Source organism: Pristiophorus japonicus, chromosome 20 (assembly GCF_044704955.1).
Source record: "Pristiophorus japonicus isolate sPriJap1 chromosome 20, sPriJap1.hap1, whole genome shotgun sequence".
Lineage (NCBI taxonomy): Eukaryota > Metazoa > Chordata > Chondrichthyes > Pristiophoridae > Pristiophorus > Pristiophorus japonicus.
In genome coordinates, this window is record NC_091996.1 from 37,510,737 (window position 1) to 37,529,111 (window position 18,375).

An 18,375-nucleotide genomic window follows, 5' to 3' on the forward strand; every position below is an offset into this window, starting at 1 on the left:
GCTGCAGGGTGACTTGGACAGATTAGGTGAGTGGGCAAATGCATGGCAGATGCAGTATAATGTGAATAAATGTGAGGTTATCCACTTTGGGGGCAAAAACACAAAGGCAGAATATTATCTGAATGGCGGAAGATTAGGAAAAGGGGAGGTGCAACGAGACCTGGGTGTCATGGTACATCAGTCATTGAAAGTTGGCATGCAGGTACACTAGGCGGTGAAGAAGGCAAATGGTATGTTGGCCTTCAGAGCTAGGGGATTTGAGTATAGGAGCAGGGAGGTCTTAATGCAGTTGGTGAGACCTTTCCTGGAATATTGTGTTCAGTTTTGGTCTCCTAATCTGAGGAAGGACGTACTTGCTATTGAGGGAGTGCAGCGAAGGGTCACCAGACTGATTCCAGGGATGGCTGGACTGATAAAATGAGGAGAGATTGGATCAACTGGGCCTTTATACATTGGAGTTTAGAAGGATGAGAGGGGATCTTATAGAAACGTATATGATACTGACGGGACTCGACAAGTTAGATGTGGGAAAAATGTTCCTGATGTTGGGGAAGTCCAGAACCAGGGGACACAGTCTAAGGATAAGGGGTAAGCCATTTAGGACTGAGATGAGGAGAAACTTCTTCACTCAGAGAGTTTTTAACCTGTGGAATTCCCTGCCACAGAGAGTTGTTGAGGCCAGTTCATTGGATATATTCAAAAGTGAGTTAGATATGGCCCTTACGGCTAAAGGGATCAAGGGGTATGGAGAAAATGCAGGAAATGGGTACTGAGGGGATGATCAGCCATGATCTTATTGAATGGTGGTGCAGGCTCGAAGGGCTGAATGGCCTACTCCTGCACCTATTTTCTACGTTTATATGTATGCCTGATATAAGACTTCTGAAACAAGCGCTCTACTCTGAGCTCCGTCATGGCAAGCAGAGAAAACGCTTCGAGGACGCCCTTAAAGCTTCCTTGAGAAAATGTAACATCCCCACCGACTCTTGGGAATCCCTGGCCCAAGACTGCTCAAGGTCGAGGAGAAGCATTCAAGAAGGCATCGAACAGTTTGAGTTTCTTCATCAGGAGCACGCGGAAGCCAAGTACAAACAGTGGAAGGAGCGTACGACAAACCAAGCACCCCATCCACCAATCGCTTCAAACACCACCTGCCCTAACTGTGATAGATCCCGCATAGGACTCATTAGTCACCTTAGAACTCATGTTAGTGTGGAAGCAAGTCACCCTCAACTCCAGGGGACTGCCTAAGAAAAGAAGAACTAGGGACCTAACAGCAGTCGTGAGGCTGCACATCTCCTCCTGTCTAGACTATCAGAGATTGGATGGACAGACACTAGAGAGGAAACTCAACTAAAAAAAACCCTTTCCTGTGGAGCACCCTTCCCTATGCCCTTCTCCCATTGCTGAGTTATATTAAATAATATTAAAACCAGAATAATATTTTAATGGCCAGTTAACACTAAAAATATTCTCAGCTACTTCATTGGTCTTCTGAAATTTCTTGTGTCATCGAGAGAAAGGAGGTATGTCTTCAGCTGGACTGAGAGAAGCCGCTTTAGTGTCTAAACAACTTGGTCACCCTCTCACCACATCCCTCAACCCCACCATCCCACCGTCTCCCTATATCTCTCAACCCCACCATCCCACCTTCTCCCAACATCCCTCAACCCCACCATCTCATCGTCTCCCCATATCCCTCAACCCCACCATCTCACCGTCTCCCCATATCCCTCAACAAACCTTCCATGGTTCTGTAATTGTTCTTTTCGACTTGTGTATACATGAATGGCCGGAAGCATCTCACGAGATATTGAAAATGGAATTGAGCACCAGTTTAAAGCATAGGTGATTACAGATTCATATCAATCTAAATTGAACCAAATTGGAGTTTTTCAGAACAAATATTGAATGGCTCAACTTGGACCATTTTGGATTGATCTAGATGTTGGAGTGGTCCCTTGGTGCTATCTGGTGCCAGGTACTATTTTGGTAGCAGAAAATAAGGAGCTTCAGCAATACAGGCAATCAAATCTTTATTTATAGCACAGCTTCCTGTGAAGCTGTATACTCAGAGCCAGTCATTATTTCTGTACAGCACTTAAAAGCAAGTTGCTTAAGGATGGCTTCTTCACAACACTTTGCATATTGACAGACCCTTTCAACTTCCTTGCTCCACATCCCTTTCCTTTCATGTGACATCTCCAAACATGATTTGCTGCTCATTTCTAAAGATGAAGGTTACTAAAGAGAACAAGAAAGGACAGAACAAGGAGCGTCTGAACATACCTAAATAATAAATCATATTCAGTGAATAAACTAAATTATAATCTCATGTTTGATGTCAGCACAGAATTGCTGCTGCACTATTCAAATGATTGAGATGAATGAATTCTCATATACCAATGTCTGGCTAATAGAACATTTCAAATACTATCAACGGGATTTTTATTGGATCATTATACAGTTCGACTAAAATCCTTGAACATTTTGTGTAGCAATGCACTCGTAATATTTTCACAGTAAGGGGAGATTTACCTTTATAGAAGTCTATAGTACTGAGAATATCAGGTATGCTGGCTTTCTGGAAGTGTAGAAAGCCATCCAGAGACTGTTACGTTGCTCCTTGAGCCGTTTGTGCTGCAGTAAATTTTGCATCTTGCCCATCCTCCACAGACCCTCGCACCTCGGATCTCGGGGAAATGTTCTTTCATTTTCACAAAATTACTGAGAAGTGTATTGTGATGCAAGCGCAAAATACTGCAAGGATAATATCAACGTGCAATGATGACCTCATCAATCCAACAGCGTTTACATATGGTCTGCTTGGCTGCAGAGACATTTACAAAAAATGACAGCCTCTTTAATTTGACAGTATGCTGCTGTGCCATGCTTACAGCCGACTTTATTCAAGTAACATATTGTAGTCCAGGGAGTACAAACTGCGATAGAATTATTGTAATATCCTGTGTACATGTCAAACTTTCTTCAACTTTTTTATTTTATGGAAAAGAAGAAAGGGGACATAGGGAACATGTGATCGGACACATGTAATTCTTTTTTGCCAATGGGATGATTGTATATTGATTGGTTAACATATAGGTAATGTAACATTATCCACTGTATCTCATACTTTAAAGTACAACTCATGGCCTATTTCCAAATTAAATTCATTGATGTTAAGAAGTTATAACTTTAGAATTTGACCATGTATGTAAGCGATACTCAGATCCTATGCTCCAGGGTAAAGTATTGTAAAATGTACATTTCTTCATTCATGTAGTGGCATAAATAAATCTGGACCAGAAAGAACATTCATCGCAGAAGTTGGTCAGATTTAATGACATGTGTGCAGCGGATCCAGCTGCTGCCATTGCTCATTTTTACATTGAACATCTTTGACTGCTTTTGATCACATCTCTATGACTAATTGATTAACTGCAACAATTGATCTAAAATGGTCAGTTAGGCTTATTGAATTACAGCCATGCTTCTCTAATCAGGATACGAGGACATATGAAATCTGCACCGTCATTAAAATCTTTTTTCATCCTGCTCGAAATTACTCAAATGGAGCTGCTATTCATGTGTCTTTTATTTTTTCTAGGCATCTGTTTGAACTGCACTGGAAATACCAAAGGACGTTACTGTGAGAAGTGCAAAGATACATTCTACAGGGAGCCTGGCACTAACTATACAGCTGTGTGTGAGCGTTGCCCTTGCTCAGTAGTGACATCCAATGGAAGCTGTCATATAGGTAATGTAACATGGTCTCTGTTTCACCATCACAACAATGGCATCAAGCAGCCTTGAGGTTACACGGAGTGCAACTGCAGTCTCTGAGTCTGTGAAAGCTCATGATGTTTGCATGCTTTAGATCAGTTTAATATTGGTTCAACTCACTTTGGTATCGAGATGAAAACTCCTTGTGTGGTTACTTAGCCATTATTTCTGTCAGAGATTTATGGGACCTGTCCCTCTATTTGAGAATTTGCGGCTAAGATCGTGGAACATACAAGACCAATTTTCACCGCTGGTCTAAATTGCATTGGAGCTGACTGTGGTGTTCTTGGCTCTTTACTCTCAACTTCTGGTGTGTCTAGAACCAGGGGCACAATCTAGGATAAGGGCTAGGCCATTTAGGACTGAGATGAGGAAGAATTTCTTCACTCAGAGGGTTGTGAATCTTTGGAATTCTCTGCCCCAGAGGGCTGTGGATGCTGAGTCTCTGAATATATTCAAGGCTGAGATCGATAGATTTTTGGAGTCGAGGATATGGAGATCGGGCGGGAAATGGACTTGAGGTTAATGATCAGCCATGATATTATTGAATTGCGGAGCAGGCTCAAGGGGCCGTATGGCCGACCCCTGCTCCTATTTCTTATGTTCTTAACTGTGACCTCTTGTGCAGCCCTCTCTTTGCCCCACCATTGGCAGCCATGCACTCAGCTACCCCAGCCCCACGCTGTGGAATTTCTTCCCTAAATCCCTCCACCTCCCTCTCCTCCTGTTAGACCTTCCTTAAAACGCTTTGGCCGATCATTGTCTCTTCATCCTAATGAAGGAAAAAGAAAGACTTGCATTTATGTAGCGCCTTTCACAACCTCAGGATGTCCCAAAGCGCTTTACAGACAAAGTGCTTTTGAAATAAAATCAGAAAATGCTGGAAATACTCAGCGGGTCGGGCAGCATCTGAGGAGAGAGAAACAGAGTTAATGTTTTAGCTCAATGACCTTTCGTCAGAACTGGTGCTTTTGAAGTGTGGTCACTGTTGTAATGTGGGAAACGCGTATCTCCTTCTTTGGCCTGGTGTCTATTTTGGACTGATTGTGCCTCTCTGAAGACCCTAGAGGGTCTTTCCACTTTAAAGGTCCAAGTTGTTGTTGCTGTTGTAGTAGATATTTTTCTCAGGTTCAACATCTCCTTGCTTCATGCAATCCTTGCCTTTAACTACCTTATAGCTAGTTAATTGTAGTGAGCCCAGGGATCCAACAGGAAACCCTCAGAACTAGATTTTAGCCACTCTGTACAACACATCCCCTCATATGATCTTCCTTGACTTGTGGTAGGCAGTAGAATGAACACTTCACTAAACTGCGGTTTGGGTTAAAAAATGAAAAAGGGATTTATTAAACAGTAAATGGGTGAGTAAACATAAGGAATGACAGGGCCATAAAAGGAGCGGAGGTGCGGCGGCCATGGGCAGCATGGCGGCCCCGACCTGCGTGAGAACACCAGCAGCAGGTCGGGGCCATAAAAGGAGCGGAGGTGCGGTGGCCTGGGAGCAGCGTGGAGGCATGCAACTCCAGGGAACAGCACAAGTTGGTGCAGAAGGGGGACGGCAGCGAAGAGTGACATCATCAAGGTCCAGGTCGGTGATTGGAGCGTGGGCAGGTACAGCAGGAGCGGCGACAGACTGTGGAGGGATGTGATCGGGGCCCAGGAGAGGCGAGGGCCCAGGGGCAGCACGGGCCAGCCCCACACTGTGATATGTGTGCGCACTAGGTCCGTGCAGCAGAGCAGGTCTCCAGTCATCTTGGGAAATCCTTGCCACTGGACCAAGACCTGGCTCTGTCAAGCCCGTGTGGTGGCTGGTGTGCAACGGTCACCACATGTTAAAAAAATCCATGCACAGGCATCTCCCACCCTTCAGGATGTAGTTTGGGATCTGGAACTCATCCTTTTTTGGCATGGAAGCAAGTCATCCTCGTTTCGAGGGACTGCCTATGATGATGATGAAGTAGATACAGATTTAAATGTCCCTCCTTCTAAGAAAGGAAATAATAAACAACTGCTGTGCTAAACTGTAAATATTGCCGCCAATGGGCAGGTTATTTTGTTGCATGTCCGTGCTGTTCCTCTAGCCTAGCTATCTCCCTGATAGCTTCAAACTGACTACTCAAATTTACAAGACAGTTGAGAAATACTTTTCAAAAAGAAATAGTAATAAAATTTAAATCTGTATCTTAAACTAAAAAAAAAGTCACAAATATAGATTGAAGCAAAGCCCACAAGATGCTGGTATTTACATTAAATGAGTTGGACTCTTTAGATAGCTCACTGGCCAATCACACTTGGTTATGTGTCAAAATAAGGTGACCATATTCTGTGTGAAAACTTGTTTTTATATCCCAATATATACCATGAACAAAGAAAGAAACCAATGACAGGATGCATCACAATCAAAAATACTTAATTTTTGTCACCCTGACATCATTTTCAGTAGTATGAACTTTCACTACGCTTTTACGTTAATTTTGAATAAAGCTTCAAAATCTGTCGTGGCAGCAACAAATGATGAGGCTATCACACATGCCTTTGTTTAAAGATGTGGTAAAGTGTTATGCAAAACCTTGTACCAGACAACACCGCTCTCAGTCTCCTGCAAGATACTCAAACTTGAATCTCCCTTCCTGGTAATCACCGAGGGGAGTGGTGAATTCCTCACCTTCATTAATCATTAATGATCAAATCAAATTATTTTAGGACCAAAAATTTGAGGACATTGTCAAACAATGAAAGGGAAATCATGTTTGTCAAATTTGCTGGAATTCTTTGAGGATGTAAAGAGCAGGTTGGATAAGGGGGAACCAGTGGATGTGGTATATTTGGATTTCCAGAAGGCATTCGATAAGGTGCCACATAAAAGGCCCCAGAACTATGTCACTGTCAAAACACCATTAGCGATCAAAAAGGGAACAATGAAAATCTAATTGTGCTTGAGTCTCATAATCTCTCTGTATTTTCAAATGTTCTACCTGTATTTTATGAACTTAGCACAAAAAATTTGAAAATGTGTTAAAGATTGGAAACTGAAGAGTTTATTGTGGAAGGCTTCTAAATTGTATTATCTCTGTTCAAATGACTATCTTGTTATGAGGACAGATTGGATCTGGAACTCACTGCCTGGAAGAGTGGTGGATGCAGAAACCTTCACCACTTTTAAGAGATGGTTGGATGGGCACTTGAAGTGCCATAACCTGCAGGGTTACGGACCTAGAGTTGGTAATTGGTAAGTACTGCAGGGAATAGAATACGGCCAGGATGATCTCCTGGACTAATTTCGATCGCCTGGATCGGTCGGAGAGGAATTTTCCCAGATTTTTTTCTCCCTAAATTGGCCTGGGTTTTTATCTGGTTTTTGCCTCTCCCAGGAGATCACTTGGCTCTGGTTGGGGTGGAATGTAGAATGTTTCAGTATAAGGGGTGTCACAGTTGTGTGATGCGGCCTGGTTTGAGCTGGGTGCTCTTTGTCTTTCCGTCATTGTTCATAGGTTTATATGTAACCTTTAGGGCTGCTGATCAAGGGCCGTGCGGCTCTTTGTCGGCCGGCGCGGACACGATGGGCCAAGATGACCTCCTTCTGTGCTGTAAATTTCTATGTTTCTATGTTCCTAGTGACTTTGCCCGTTAGAGAATTTGTGACCGAGGTTGTTAGGCTTCCTGGGCTGAATGAATGACAGGGTCTATTTATAAAAGCAGGATAAAAGGACAAAGGAACCAGGAGAAAAAAGAAAAGGTGGAAAGAGGGCATTAGAGAAATGACAGGTAAAAGATGTTAAATAGGAGATGAAACCCAAATAATGGACAGGACATAAAAAAGAGACAAGGATAGAGAATCAATTTGCAGCAACTGGAGTGGATTCATGACTTCCCATACATTTCAAATACAAACACTGACTGTACCATTGAGCATTAGTGACACGGCCAAATTCATTCAGAAGCCAAAAGAAACAAAGGAACTTCCATTTATAAAGCACTTTAGTAAAAAGACTCATTTAAAAACATGTATTATGTGACAGCAGAGAGGTGCTCATCCACATATAATGGCCTGGAAATCGCGGTCTCCCTGGGACCGTACAGAGTGTGTATGGAGTGTGTACGGACTCGGGAAGGCATCGCAAAAGCCGGTTTTCAGCGCACAATGCGCATGCGCTGAAAACGGGCTTTTCCGATCTGACAGATCCTCTGTATCGCGGCAGCGAGGACACTTGCACGGGCAGGATTGTGGGATTTACCCATATCTTACCCAGCAATTGTCCTCAAAACTCTTGGGCCTGATGAAAGCAGGCGCATAGCCTACTGTTACAGGCATAAGAATTTTAAAACACACAAAAACATAATATTAAATTTTAAAAACACATATATTGTTAAAAACCCTGCCCACTACGATAAGTTTATTTTAAACCATAATTTAAAATATTTTTTTAAAAATCAGAATTTTTTTTTTCGAAGATATTTATTAACTTTAATTTCAATTAATTTTAATTATGTGAGGTATGTTTTTTATTTTTTATTATGGTGTTTAGTGTGTTTGTTTTTTTTTTCCAATTAATGGCAATGAGAACTTGGAGATAAGGAATTCCCTTTGCTATTAATGAGAAAGCTGTGGAATACTTTACTTGATTGGCTGAGCAGTCACACGTGACTGCACCTTCTGCGTGGGAACCTGGAGGACGGGAGCGCGCTTCACAGCGCGAGAAGTGAAGGCCTCCCCACCAGAATCCCACGCTTCTCCTGGACCACCAGGTACTTTCAGAAAAATTCTCCGGTCGGAGGCGTTCGTCTGAAAGAAGCCTCTGACTGGAATTTCAGGGTCAATATGGATGCGTTTATTTGTACTAACTGAAAGGCAGTCGTTTCTCTGATTGGCTCTCCATTATCACATGACCTATTGCTGATTGGTCCCCTTGGAGGATGAGCCACACCCTGAAGTTCCTCTGGAATGTGTAATTGGAACTGCCCAGCCGAAGTTCTGATTGACTTTCCAATTTGTAATTCAATCCATTTTGACTTCAGAAGCCACAGAGGATAGATCTCCCCAAAAGCCACCAAGTTCCAGCTGAAGACCATTACCCCCGCCATAGATGGGGCATTGTGTGCAAGTTGTTAACAGGTTTATCGGGTATGAAATGAATAGACAGTGTTGTGACTTCTGGATTTCATCTACCCTAACAATGTCATTGTAACACACACAACAAGCTTTCACGCACCAGGGGATAGGAAGAATGTGATCCGTCTTCCCTGAGCTCCCTCTCTCCCCTCTGATACCCCTCCCCCTCATCTGTGTCTCTCTCCCGCCCCTCCCCCCACCTGAGTCTCTCTCCACCCCCACCCCTCCCCCGCCGGTGCTCTCTCTCTCCCCCCCCCCCACCTCCCCCCGGTGCTCTATCTCCCCCCTCCCCCCCACCCCCCGTGCTATCTCTCTCTCTCTCTTCCCCCCCCTCCCCCCGGTGCTCTATTTCCCCCCTCCCCCCCCACCCCCGGTGCTCTCTCTCTCGCTCTTCTCCCCCACCCCCGGTGCTCGCCCTCCTCCCCTCCCCCGGTGTTCTCTCTCTTCCACCCCCCTCACCCCTCCCCTCGGTGCTCTCTCTCACTCCCCCCCACCCCACCACCCGGTGTTCACTCTCTCTTCCTCCACCCCCCACCCCTGGTGCTTTATCTCCCCCCTCCCCCTTCCCAGTGTTCTCTCTCACCCCCCTTGCCCGGTGTTCTCTCTCGGGGCTTGGCGGATATGTGGAGGGTGCATTCGGCTGCTCGGGCAACAGGGTTGCTTCTGGATGGATCGGAGGCAACGTGATGTTTCGGCTCGGGCATCGGGGGTGGGGGGGGTGGATGGGAGAGGAGGACGCATGTGCAGAAAGCGGTTAGTGGGAATTGCGCTGGAGGTGGGCGGAGTCGGTGATATTTGTCCTAATTCTGATTTTTGCGCATGCGTCTTGAGACCCATGCACAGAAGGGAGACTTAGTACAAATAGTTACTCCTATATAATATATACAGAAAATCCTGGAAATCTCAGCAGGTCAGGCAGCATCTTGACCTTTATTGCAAAGGGGATGGAGTATAAAAGCAGGGAAGTCTTGCTACAGCTATATAAGGTATTGGTGAGGCCACACCTGGAATACTGCGTGCAGTTTTGGTTTCCATATTTACGAAAGGATATACTTACTTTGGAGGCAGTTCAGAGAAGGTTCACAAGGTTGATTCCGGGGATGAGGGGGTTGACTTATGAGGAAAGGTTGAGTAGGTTGGGCCTCTACTCATTGGAGTTCAGAAGAATGAGAGGTGATCTTATCGAAACATATATGATTATGTGGGGGCTTGACAAGGTGGATGCAGAGAGGATGTTTCCACTGATGGAGGAGACTTGAACTAGAGGGCATGATCTTAGAATAAGGGGCCTCCCATTTAAAACAGAGATGAGGAGGAATTTCTTCTCTCAGAGGGTTGTAAATCTGTGGAATTTGCTGCATCAGAAAGCTGTGGAAGCTGGGACATTGAATAAATTTAAGACAGAAATAGACAGTTTCTTAAACGATAAGGGAATAAGGGGTTATGGAGAGCGGACGAGGAAGTGGAGCTGAGTCCATGATCAGATCAGCCATGATCTTATTGAATAGCGGAGCAGGCTCGAGGGGTTGTATGGCCGACTCCTGCTCCTATTTCTTATGTTCTTATGTTCATCTGTGGAGAGAAGTAGAGTTAACGTTTTGGGTCTGTGACCCTTCGTTAGAACTGCTGTTAGGGTCACAGACCCGAAACGTTAACTCTCTTTCTCTGCACAGATGCTGCCTGACCCGTTGAGAATTCCAGCATTTTATGTTTTTATTTCAGATTCCAGCATCAATAGTATTTTGCTTTTGTTTAGGTACTCACCCATATTTCCTTGTAGGATGATTTCCTACTTCAACCTTTGGTATTGGAGAGGTGTTGAACGCTTCCCTGCATCCCCAACATTGAAGCACTGACCACACTCAACCAGCTCCGCTGGGCAGGCCATATAGTCCACATGCCAGACATGAGACTCCCAAAGCAAATGCTCTACTTGGAACTCCTTCACGGCAAACGAGCCAAAGGTGGGCAGAGGAAACGTTACAAGGACCACCCTCAAAGCCTCCCCGATAAAGTGCAACATCCCCACTGACACCTGGGAGTCCCTGGCCAAAGACCTCCCTAAGTGGAGGAAGAGCATCCGGGAGGGCGCTGAGCACCTCGAGTCTCATCACCGAGAGCATGCAGAAACCAAGCGCAGGCAGCGGAAAGAGCATGCGATAAACCTGTCCCACCCACCCTTTCCCCCAACCACTGTCTGTCCCACCTGTGACAGGGACTGTGGTTCTCGTATTGGATTGTTCAGCCACCAAAGAACTCACTTCAGGAGTGGAAGCAAGTTTTCCTCGATTCTGAGGGACTGCCTATGATGATGATGATGCATGAAGAAAAGAAATGTTAGAGGGCATGCTCCCCAGAGCATTTTCTAGCCCAGGGGACAAGGCACCTGCACATCCTCTTGGCACGTGATATGGTGGACATCTCAGCAAGGAGTACAAGAAATGACAGGTGATTGCTCATGAATGTAGCACTGGGGCGATCACATAGACTTTCTGAATAATGGGACCATTACCAAGAATTGAACAGGGGTTATGTCACTGTTAGTCATCAATTCCTGGTCACAAACCAAAACCCACATGAAGTTGGTGAATAACTAATAGCATTTATTTCTTGCTTTCTGTTTGACTGCAGGTTACATGAGAGCCTTTACTTTGAGTTGTGATCAATAGCTGATCTTTGGTCCATTAACTGTTACCCATTTACTGAAGGTTTGTTAAAGTTTGTCAGTTAAAGATTAGCAACTGCCGTTAAGTGCAGCAGTCACGGGCTTGGAGGATTGATGGAGACAGTTCCCCACAGACAAGGAAATGAAAGGAGACTGTTAATTGCACTTTAGTTTGTGTCAGAAAGTGCCTGCTGAAGCCTGTGTATGATCTGTGTCTTTGTTAAGTCCTGTAATTTTGAGTTTTTGGTGTATATACAGAGCTGGGTATATTGGTAAATGATCCCTCTTCTACAATCAATGGAAGCGGTTTTCAAGAACACATGGGACAGTGTGCGACCACAGATGCTACAATGACATCAAACTTTCTCCAGTCACCTCCCTCGCCCCCTCCCCACATACCCCCACCCCCTCACCCACGTGTACCTCCAGAGGACGCCTCTGATCCGCGAAAGATCTACGGACTTACCTCCAAAGCTGCGGAGAGTTCGGGTCCTGAGTCTCCAAGCAAAGGCCTGTGTGTAGGCCCACAGATGCCAGGGACACAGGTGGTTTGGTAATGTACTGACGTGGATAGAAAACTGGTTGGCAGACAGGAAGCAGAGAGTCGGGATAAATGGGTCCTTTTCAGAATGGCAGTCAGTGACTAGTGGAGTGCCGCAGGGCTCAGTGCTGGGACCCCAGCTCTTTACAATATTCATTAACGATTTAGATGAAGGAATTGAGTGTAATATTTCCAAGATTGCAGATGACACTAAACTGGGTGGCGGTGTGAGTTGTGAGGAGGACGCTAAGAGACTGCAAGATGACTTGGACAGGTTAGGTGAGTGGGCAAATGCATGGCAGATGCAGTATAATGTGGATAAATGTGAGGTTATCCTATTTGGGGGCAAAAACACGAAGGCAGAATATTATCTGAATGACGGCAGATTAGGAAAAGGGGAGGTGCAACGAGACCTGGGTGTCATGGTGCATCAGTCACTGAAAGTTGGCACGTAGGTACAGCAGGCGGTAAAGAAGGCAAATGGTATGTTGGCCTTCATAGTTAGGAAATTTGAGTATAGGAGCAGGGAGGTCTTAATGCAGTTGTACAGGGCCTTAGTGAGGCCTCACCTGGAATATTTTGTTCAGTTTTGGTCTCCTAATCTGAGGAAGGACGTTCTTGCTATTGAGGGAGCGCAGCGAAGGTTCACCAGACTGATTCCAGGGATGGCTGGGCTGTCATATGTGGAGAGACTGGATCAACTGGGCCTTTATTCACTGGAGTTGAAAAGGATGAGAGGGGATCTCATAGAAACATAAAAGATTCTGGTGGAACTGGACAAGTTAGATGCGGGGAGAATGTTCCCGATGTTGGGGAAGTCCAGAACCAGGGGACATAGGATAAGGGGTAGGCCATTTAGGACTGAGATGAGGAGAAACTTCTTCACTCAGAGAGTTGTTAACCTGTGGAATTCCCTATCGCAGAGAGTTGTTGATGCCAGTTCGTTGTATATATTCAAGAGGGAGTTCGATATGGCCCTTATGGTTAAGGGGATCAAGGGGTATGGAGAGAAGGCGGGAAAGGGGTACTGAAGGAATGATCAGCCATGATCTTATTGAATGGCGGTGCAGGCTCGTAGGGCTGAATGGCCTACTCCTGCACCTATTTTCTATGTCGATGTTTCTATGTTCCTGGGATCACATGGGCCTCTTCCAATGAGAAAGGAGGATTCCATTTACCAACAGAATCCCCATAAACCCGAATGGATTCCCCAAATAACTAAACAATTTAGACAACTGCAACAAAAATAAATGTTCTGATATTAACATTTAATTAAAAATCCCTTCAATACAGCAAATACTATAAAAATACATTTTTTTGAAAAATAATTTTAAACATTTTAATCCGGGCCAAAATTTGCATAAACAAATTTAAGTGTTTGTGCATCATTTTTTATTTAAAAATTTTTAGTTTAAGTTTTATATTAACCATTATCATCATCATAGGATGACTTGCTTCCACACCAAAAAAGGACGAGTTCACAGGTGTTTCAATGAAGAACCCGAACTACATCCTCAAGGGTGGAAGATGCCTGTGTGGATTGTTTTAACGTGGGGTGGCCGTTGCACACCAGCCACCACACGGGCTTGACAGTATATTAACCCTTACGCTGGTGAAAGCAGGCCCCACAGCTGCTTTGACCAGGCGCGAGAGTTTTGGGCAGTAGTTGGTCAAAAGCCCCACTCTGCACCAGCGAAAGTGAATTTCTAGATGGTTCGGTAAATCTATCAAGGTGAACCTTTGACAGATCCACAAGTTCCAGATTTTCACGGAAACCCGAAACCTACAGGGCCTTTCGGAAGGCTTACGAAGTAGACTGTCATCAGGAGCACAAATTCTGGGCCAGTACTTTTATGCATGGGACAAGGGATTGAAGAGATTGAAAGTAAATGGGGTGAGTTTTAAGGAGATATGAGGGGGAATTTCTTCACCCAGAGGGTGGTGGGGGTCTGGAACTCTCTGCCTGAAAGAGAGGCAGAGGCAGAAACCCTCACCACATTTTAAAAATACTTGGATGTGCACCTGAAGTGCCGTAACCTACAGGGCTACGGACCAAGAACTGGAAAGTGGGATTAGGCTGGGTAGTTCTTAGTCGGCCGGCATGGACATGAGGGACCGAAATAGCCTCCTTCCGTGCTATAAATTTCTATGATTCTATGAAGGGCGGACTATTTAGAAATATTGAAAAGAAAAGAAAGATATTTTATCATATTTCACTAATACTTTGCGAATATTTTTGACAATTGTGTGTGTTGCTGTTTTATGACTTGTCCCAAAGGTGGCGCTGTTTTAAATTATGATTATAGATAGCAGAATTTTTCAACAAACTCTCAGACTGCACAAGCTACTAGGCAGACTTTACGGGCATGAGAAACATCAACTTATTTGCAAACTGTCGTACAGAAAGCCCTTGTCAAAAAATTAGCAAAGAGGAAAAAAAAACAATTTCAACAAATACATTGCCACATGTAAACAGGAAAGAATGGTGGATGACCATCCACCCTCCACATTACCATCGAGATCCAGCGCCATCATGTAAATGGCAAACGTTCAGCCGGCCAGTCACACCTGGGGGGCTCGTGGCCCGTGGGGTGGTCACTCTGGCTACCTGCTTCTCTTCCATGACCTTGTCTGCACCGCGTGGCCCTGGAGAAGGAGCAGGCGGTGCCCACCAGCACGCTTGAGGCCTTCCGCGACTGGTGGGCACTGCAGGGACTGGAGTGCCTGGTCAACATGAGTGACAACATTATTATTTAATTTGTTAAGTTTCCTTTGTTTTTTATGCTTTGGGTTTCTTATCAATTGTGCCCTTCTAAAAAAAAGGGGGGCACTTTTGTTAGTTTTTCTTGGTTTGATGACACTGGGGCAACCCAGCATCTCCTTACAGGTTCTAACGAATAGGCGTCTGTGGAGAGGAGACAGTAGGGTTAAAATTTCACATCTCATGACCCTTTGTCAGAACCTTTTATTTTAGATTTCCAGCATCGGCAGTATTTTGCTTTCTGCCGTGATGTAAATGATCCATTTGGAAGTATTTCTAGACCTGTGAACTCTTCTTTTTCCATTAATTAGCAGGAGATTAAGCTGTCTACTGTTGACATTGTAAGAAGCCAATTAAGCGGACCCATTACAGTTCCAGTATGTGTACAATGCTGTAAGGATTTCAAGAGTTGTCCAGCAACTAGTGCATTTAGGACTTGGCAGAGATTCCCCAATGTTCACAAAAGCAATCAGCATATAGATTCTTCAGTGGGATTAATAAACTGAAATCTTTGAAATGAACTCCTTTGAAAGGAAATAAGATTTTGGTAAGTCGGAGAAAAATAACTTACCTACAATCATGTTGTTCAGCTCCAAGAGGCACAATTCTTTCACTGCACTTCTCTCAAATTGAAGACTGTTTTGACAATTGCAGCAGAGCAGCTTCACATTATAGGTGTAAATATAGGATATTACCCTGCTGGCAGAGCGTTACCAGTGTCATCGAGTGTATAAGACCCATAATTTATGTGTACAGCTAGACTCTGAATGGTCTCTTCCAAGTATGAGCAGTTTGAATCCCACAATTACTGCTGTGATAACCCATATTTATTTGGTTGTTGATGGGCCAGCATTAAAGCAGTGGTATTATGCTGAGTTGCAAGATGGCGGATGGGATAACAGCTCCCTAGGGAGCTCTCCCCGAACAAACCTTCCTCTGGCCATCTGCTACCATCCTTCACCTCTCTCTCCTTCAACCGTTCCTCCCCCCCGCCCCATGGCCCTAACTTCGACCGCCCAAAGTATTTTCCTACCCCTAAAAACCATGCTACCCATCCCCCATCCTGACTTACCTTCCAGATCGACCTTCCTGCTGCCAAGTCCCCCCAATAGGATACTCCAGTTCTCCTATTCTCCAGTTCTCCAGTTCTGCATTTATCCAGTGATCCAGATCTCCAGTGCTCCAGTTCTCCTGTTCTCCAGTTCTCCAGTTCTCCAGTTCTCCAGTTCTCCTGTTCTCCAGTTCTCCTGTTCTCCAGTTCTCCAGTTCTCCTGTTCTCCAGTTCTCCAGTTCTCCTATTCTCCAGTTCTCCTATTCTCCAGTTCTCCTATTCTCCAGTTCTCCTATTCTCAAGTTCTCAAGTTCTCCAGTTCTCCTATTCTCCTGTTCTCAAGTTCTCCTGTTCTCAAGTTCTCAAATTCTCCTGTTCTCCGGTGCTCCAGTTCTCCTGTTCTGTGGTGTTCCAGTTTTCCAGTTCTCCAGTTCTCCTGTTATCCAGTTCCACAGTGCTCCAGTTCTCCACATTGGCCGACTCAGCTGCTCCAACCGATCCCCCGCGATCTCAACGGCGGTGATCCTCCAACCAGCTTCAACACAGGTTTGGGCCTTACCTTCACTTCTCGCCCTCACACATGGCCTTCCCCCCCTTCGGGCCTTCCTCCCACTGCCGATGTTCAGGCCTTCCTCCCATCGGCGATGTTCGATCCTTCCTCCCTCCGGCGATGTTCGATCCTCCCTCCCTCCAGCGATGTTTGGGCCTTCACCCTCCAGCGATGTTCGGGCCTTCACCCTCCAGCGATGTTCGATCCTCCCTCCCTCCGGCGATGTTCGGGCCTTCACCCTCCAGCGATGTTCGGGCCTTCACCCTCCAGCGATGTTCGATCCTCCCTCCCTCCGGCGATGTTCGATCCTCCCTCCCTCCGGCGATGTTCGGGCCTTCACCCTCCGGCGATGTTCGGGTCTTCACCCTCCAGCGATGTTCGGGTCTTCACCCTCCGGCGATGTTAGGGTCTTCACCCTCCGGCGATGTTCGGGCCTTCACCCTCCGGCGATGTTAGGGTCTTCACCCTCCGGCGATGTTCGGGCCTTCACCCTCCGGCGATGTTAGGGTCTTCACCCTCCGGCGATGTTCGGGCCTTCACCCTCTGGCGACGTTCGATCCTCCCTCCCTCCGGCGATGTTCGGGTCTTCACCCTCCGGCGATGTTCGGGTCTTCACCCTCCGGCGATGTTCGGGTCTTCACCCTCCGGCGATGTTCGGGCCTTCACTCTCCGGCGATGTTCGGGTCTTCACCCTCCGGCGATGTTCGGGTCTTCACCCTCCGGCGATGTTCGGGCCTTCACCCTCCGGCGATGTTAGGGTCTTCACCCTCCGGCGATGTTCGGGCCTTCACCCTCTGGCGACGTTCGATCCTCCCTCCCTCCGGCGATGTTCGGGTCTTCACCCTCCGGCGATGTTCGGGTCTTCACCCTCCGGCGATGTTCGGGTCTTCACCCTCCGGCGATGTTCGGGTCTTCACCCTCCGGCGACTTTTGGGCCTTCCTCCCTCCGGCGACATTCGGACCTTTCTTCCTCCAGCGACACTTGGGCCTTCTTCCCACCAGTGATGTTCAGACTTTCACTCCCACTGGCGACGTTCGAGCTTTCCTTCCACCGGCGATGTTCAGGCCTCCCCCCGGCCGCTGGCCCCACTCAACAAGCACGCGGTGAGCACAATGGCTGTGGCCACTCTGACCTCTCTGACCTCTCCTTCCATGATGGACCTCTGACCATACCGAATGCCTGCTTCCATCCAGGCCTCGGTTTTCTCACCACCTCACCGAAGGGCGCTGCTCAGCGCCGAGCTTACGGCTCGCATCTCGCCGTAGGCTACTAGGCCCATACAGCAGTGCCTGGTCTCCAGTCGTCTTGGTCCCCCTTGCCACTAGACTAAGACCTTGCTCTGCTAAGCCCATGTGGTAGCCGGTGTGCAAAGGCTACCCCATGTTAAAAGAACTCACGCACAGGCATCTTTCACCCTTCAAATTAAGTTTGGGACTTGGAACATAGAAACATAGAAACATAGAAAATAGGTGCAGGAGTAGGCCATTCGGCCCTTCGAGCCTGCACCACCATTCAATAAGATCATGGCTGATCATTCCCTCAGTACCCCTTTCCTGCTTTCTCTCCATACCCCTTGATCCCCTTAGCCGTAAGGGCCATATCTAACTCCTTCTTGAATATATCCAATGAACTGGCATCAACAACTCTCTGCGGCAGGGAATTCCACAGGTTAACAACTCTGAGTGAAAAAGTTTCTCCTCATCTCAGTGACTTGGCTATGGTACACTCTGTCCCTTCCTCCAAGTCGTTAATATAGTTTGTAAATAGTTGGGGTCCCAGCACTGATCCCTGCGGCACCCCACTGGTTTCTGATTGCCAACCCGAGAATGCACCATTTATCCCAACTCTCTGTTTTCTGTTCGTTAGCCAATCCTCTATCCATGCTAATATATTACCCCCAACCCCGTGAACCT

At 46.2% G+C, this 18,375-nt stretch overlaps 1 protein-coding gene across 1 annotated transcript in view; it reads left to right on the forward strand.

Moving 5' to 3' along the window:
- LOC139232484 (multiple epidermal growth factor-like domains protein 9) overlaps positions 1-18,375 on the forward strand; it is a 427,661-nt gene that overhangs the window by 304,424 nt on the left and 104,862 nt on the right. Inside the window, exon 4 of the mRNA XM_070862777.1 lies at positions 3,608-3,757. Within this exon, the coding sequence (XP_070718878.1) occupies positions 3,608-3,757 (150 nt within the window). The remainder of the gene's footprint in view (positions 1-3,607; positions 3,758-18,375) is intronic.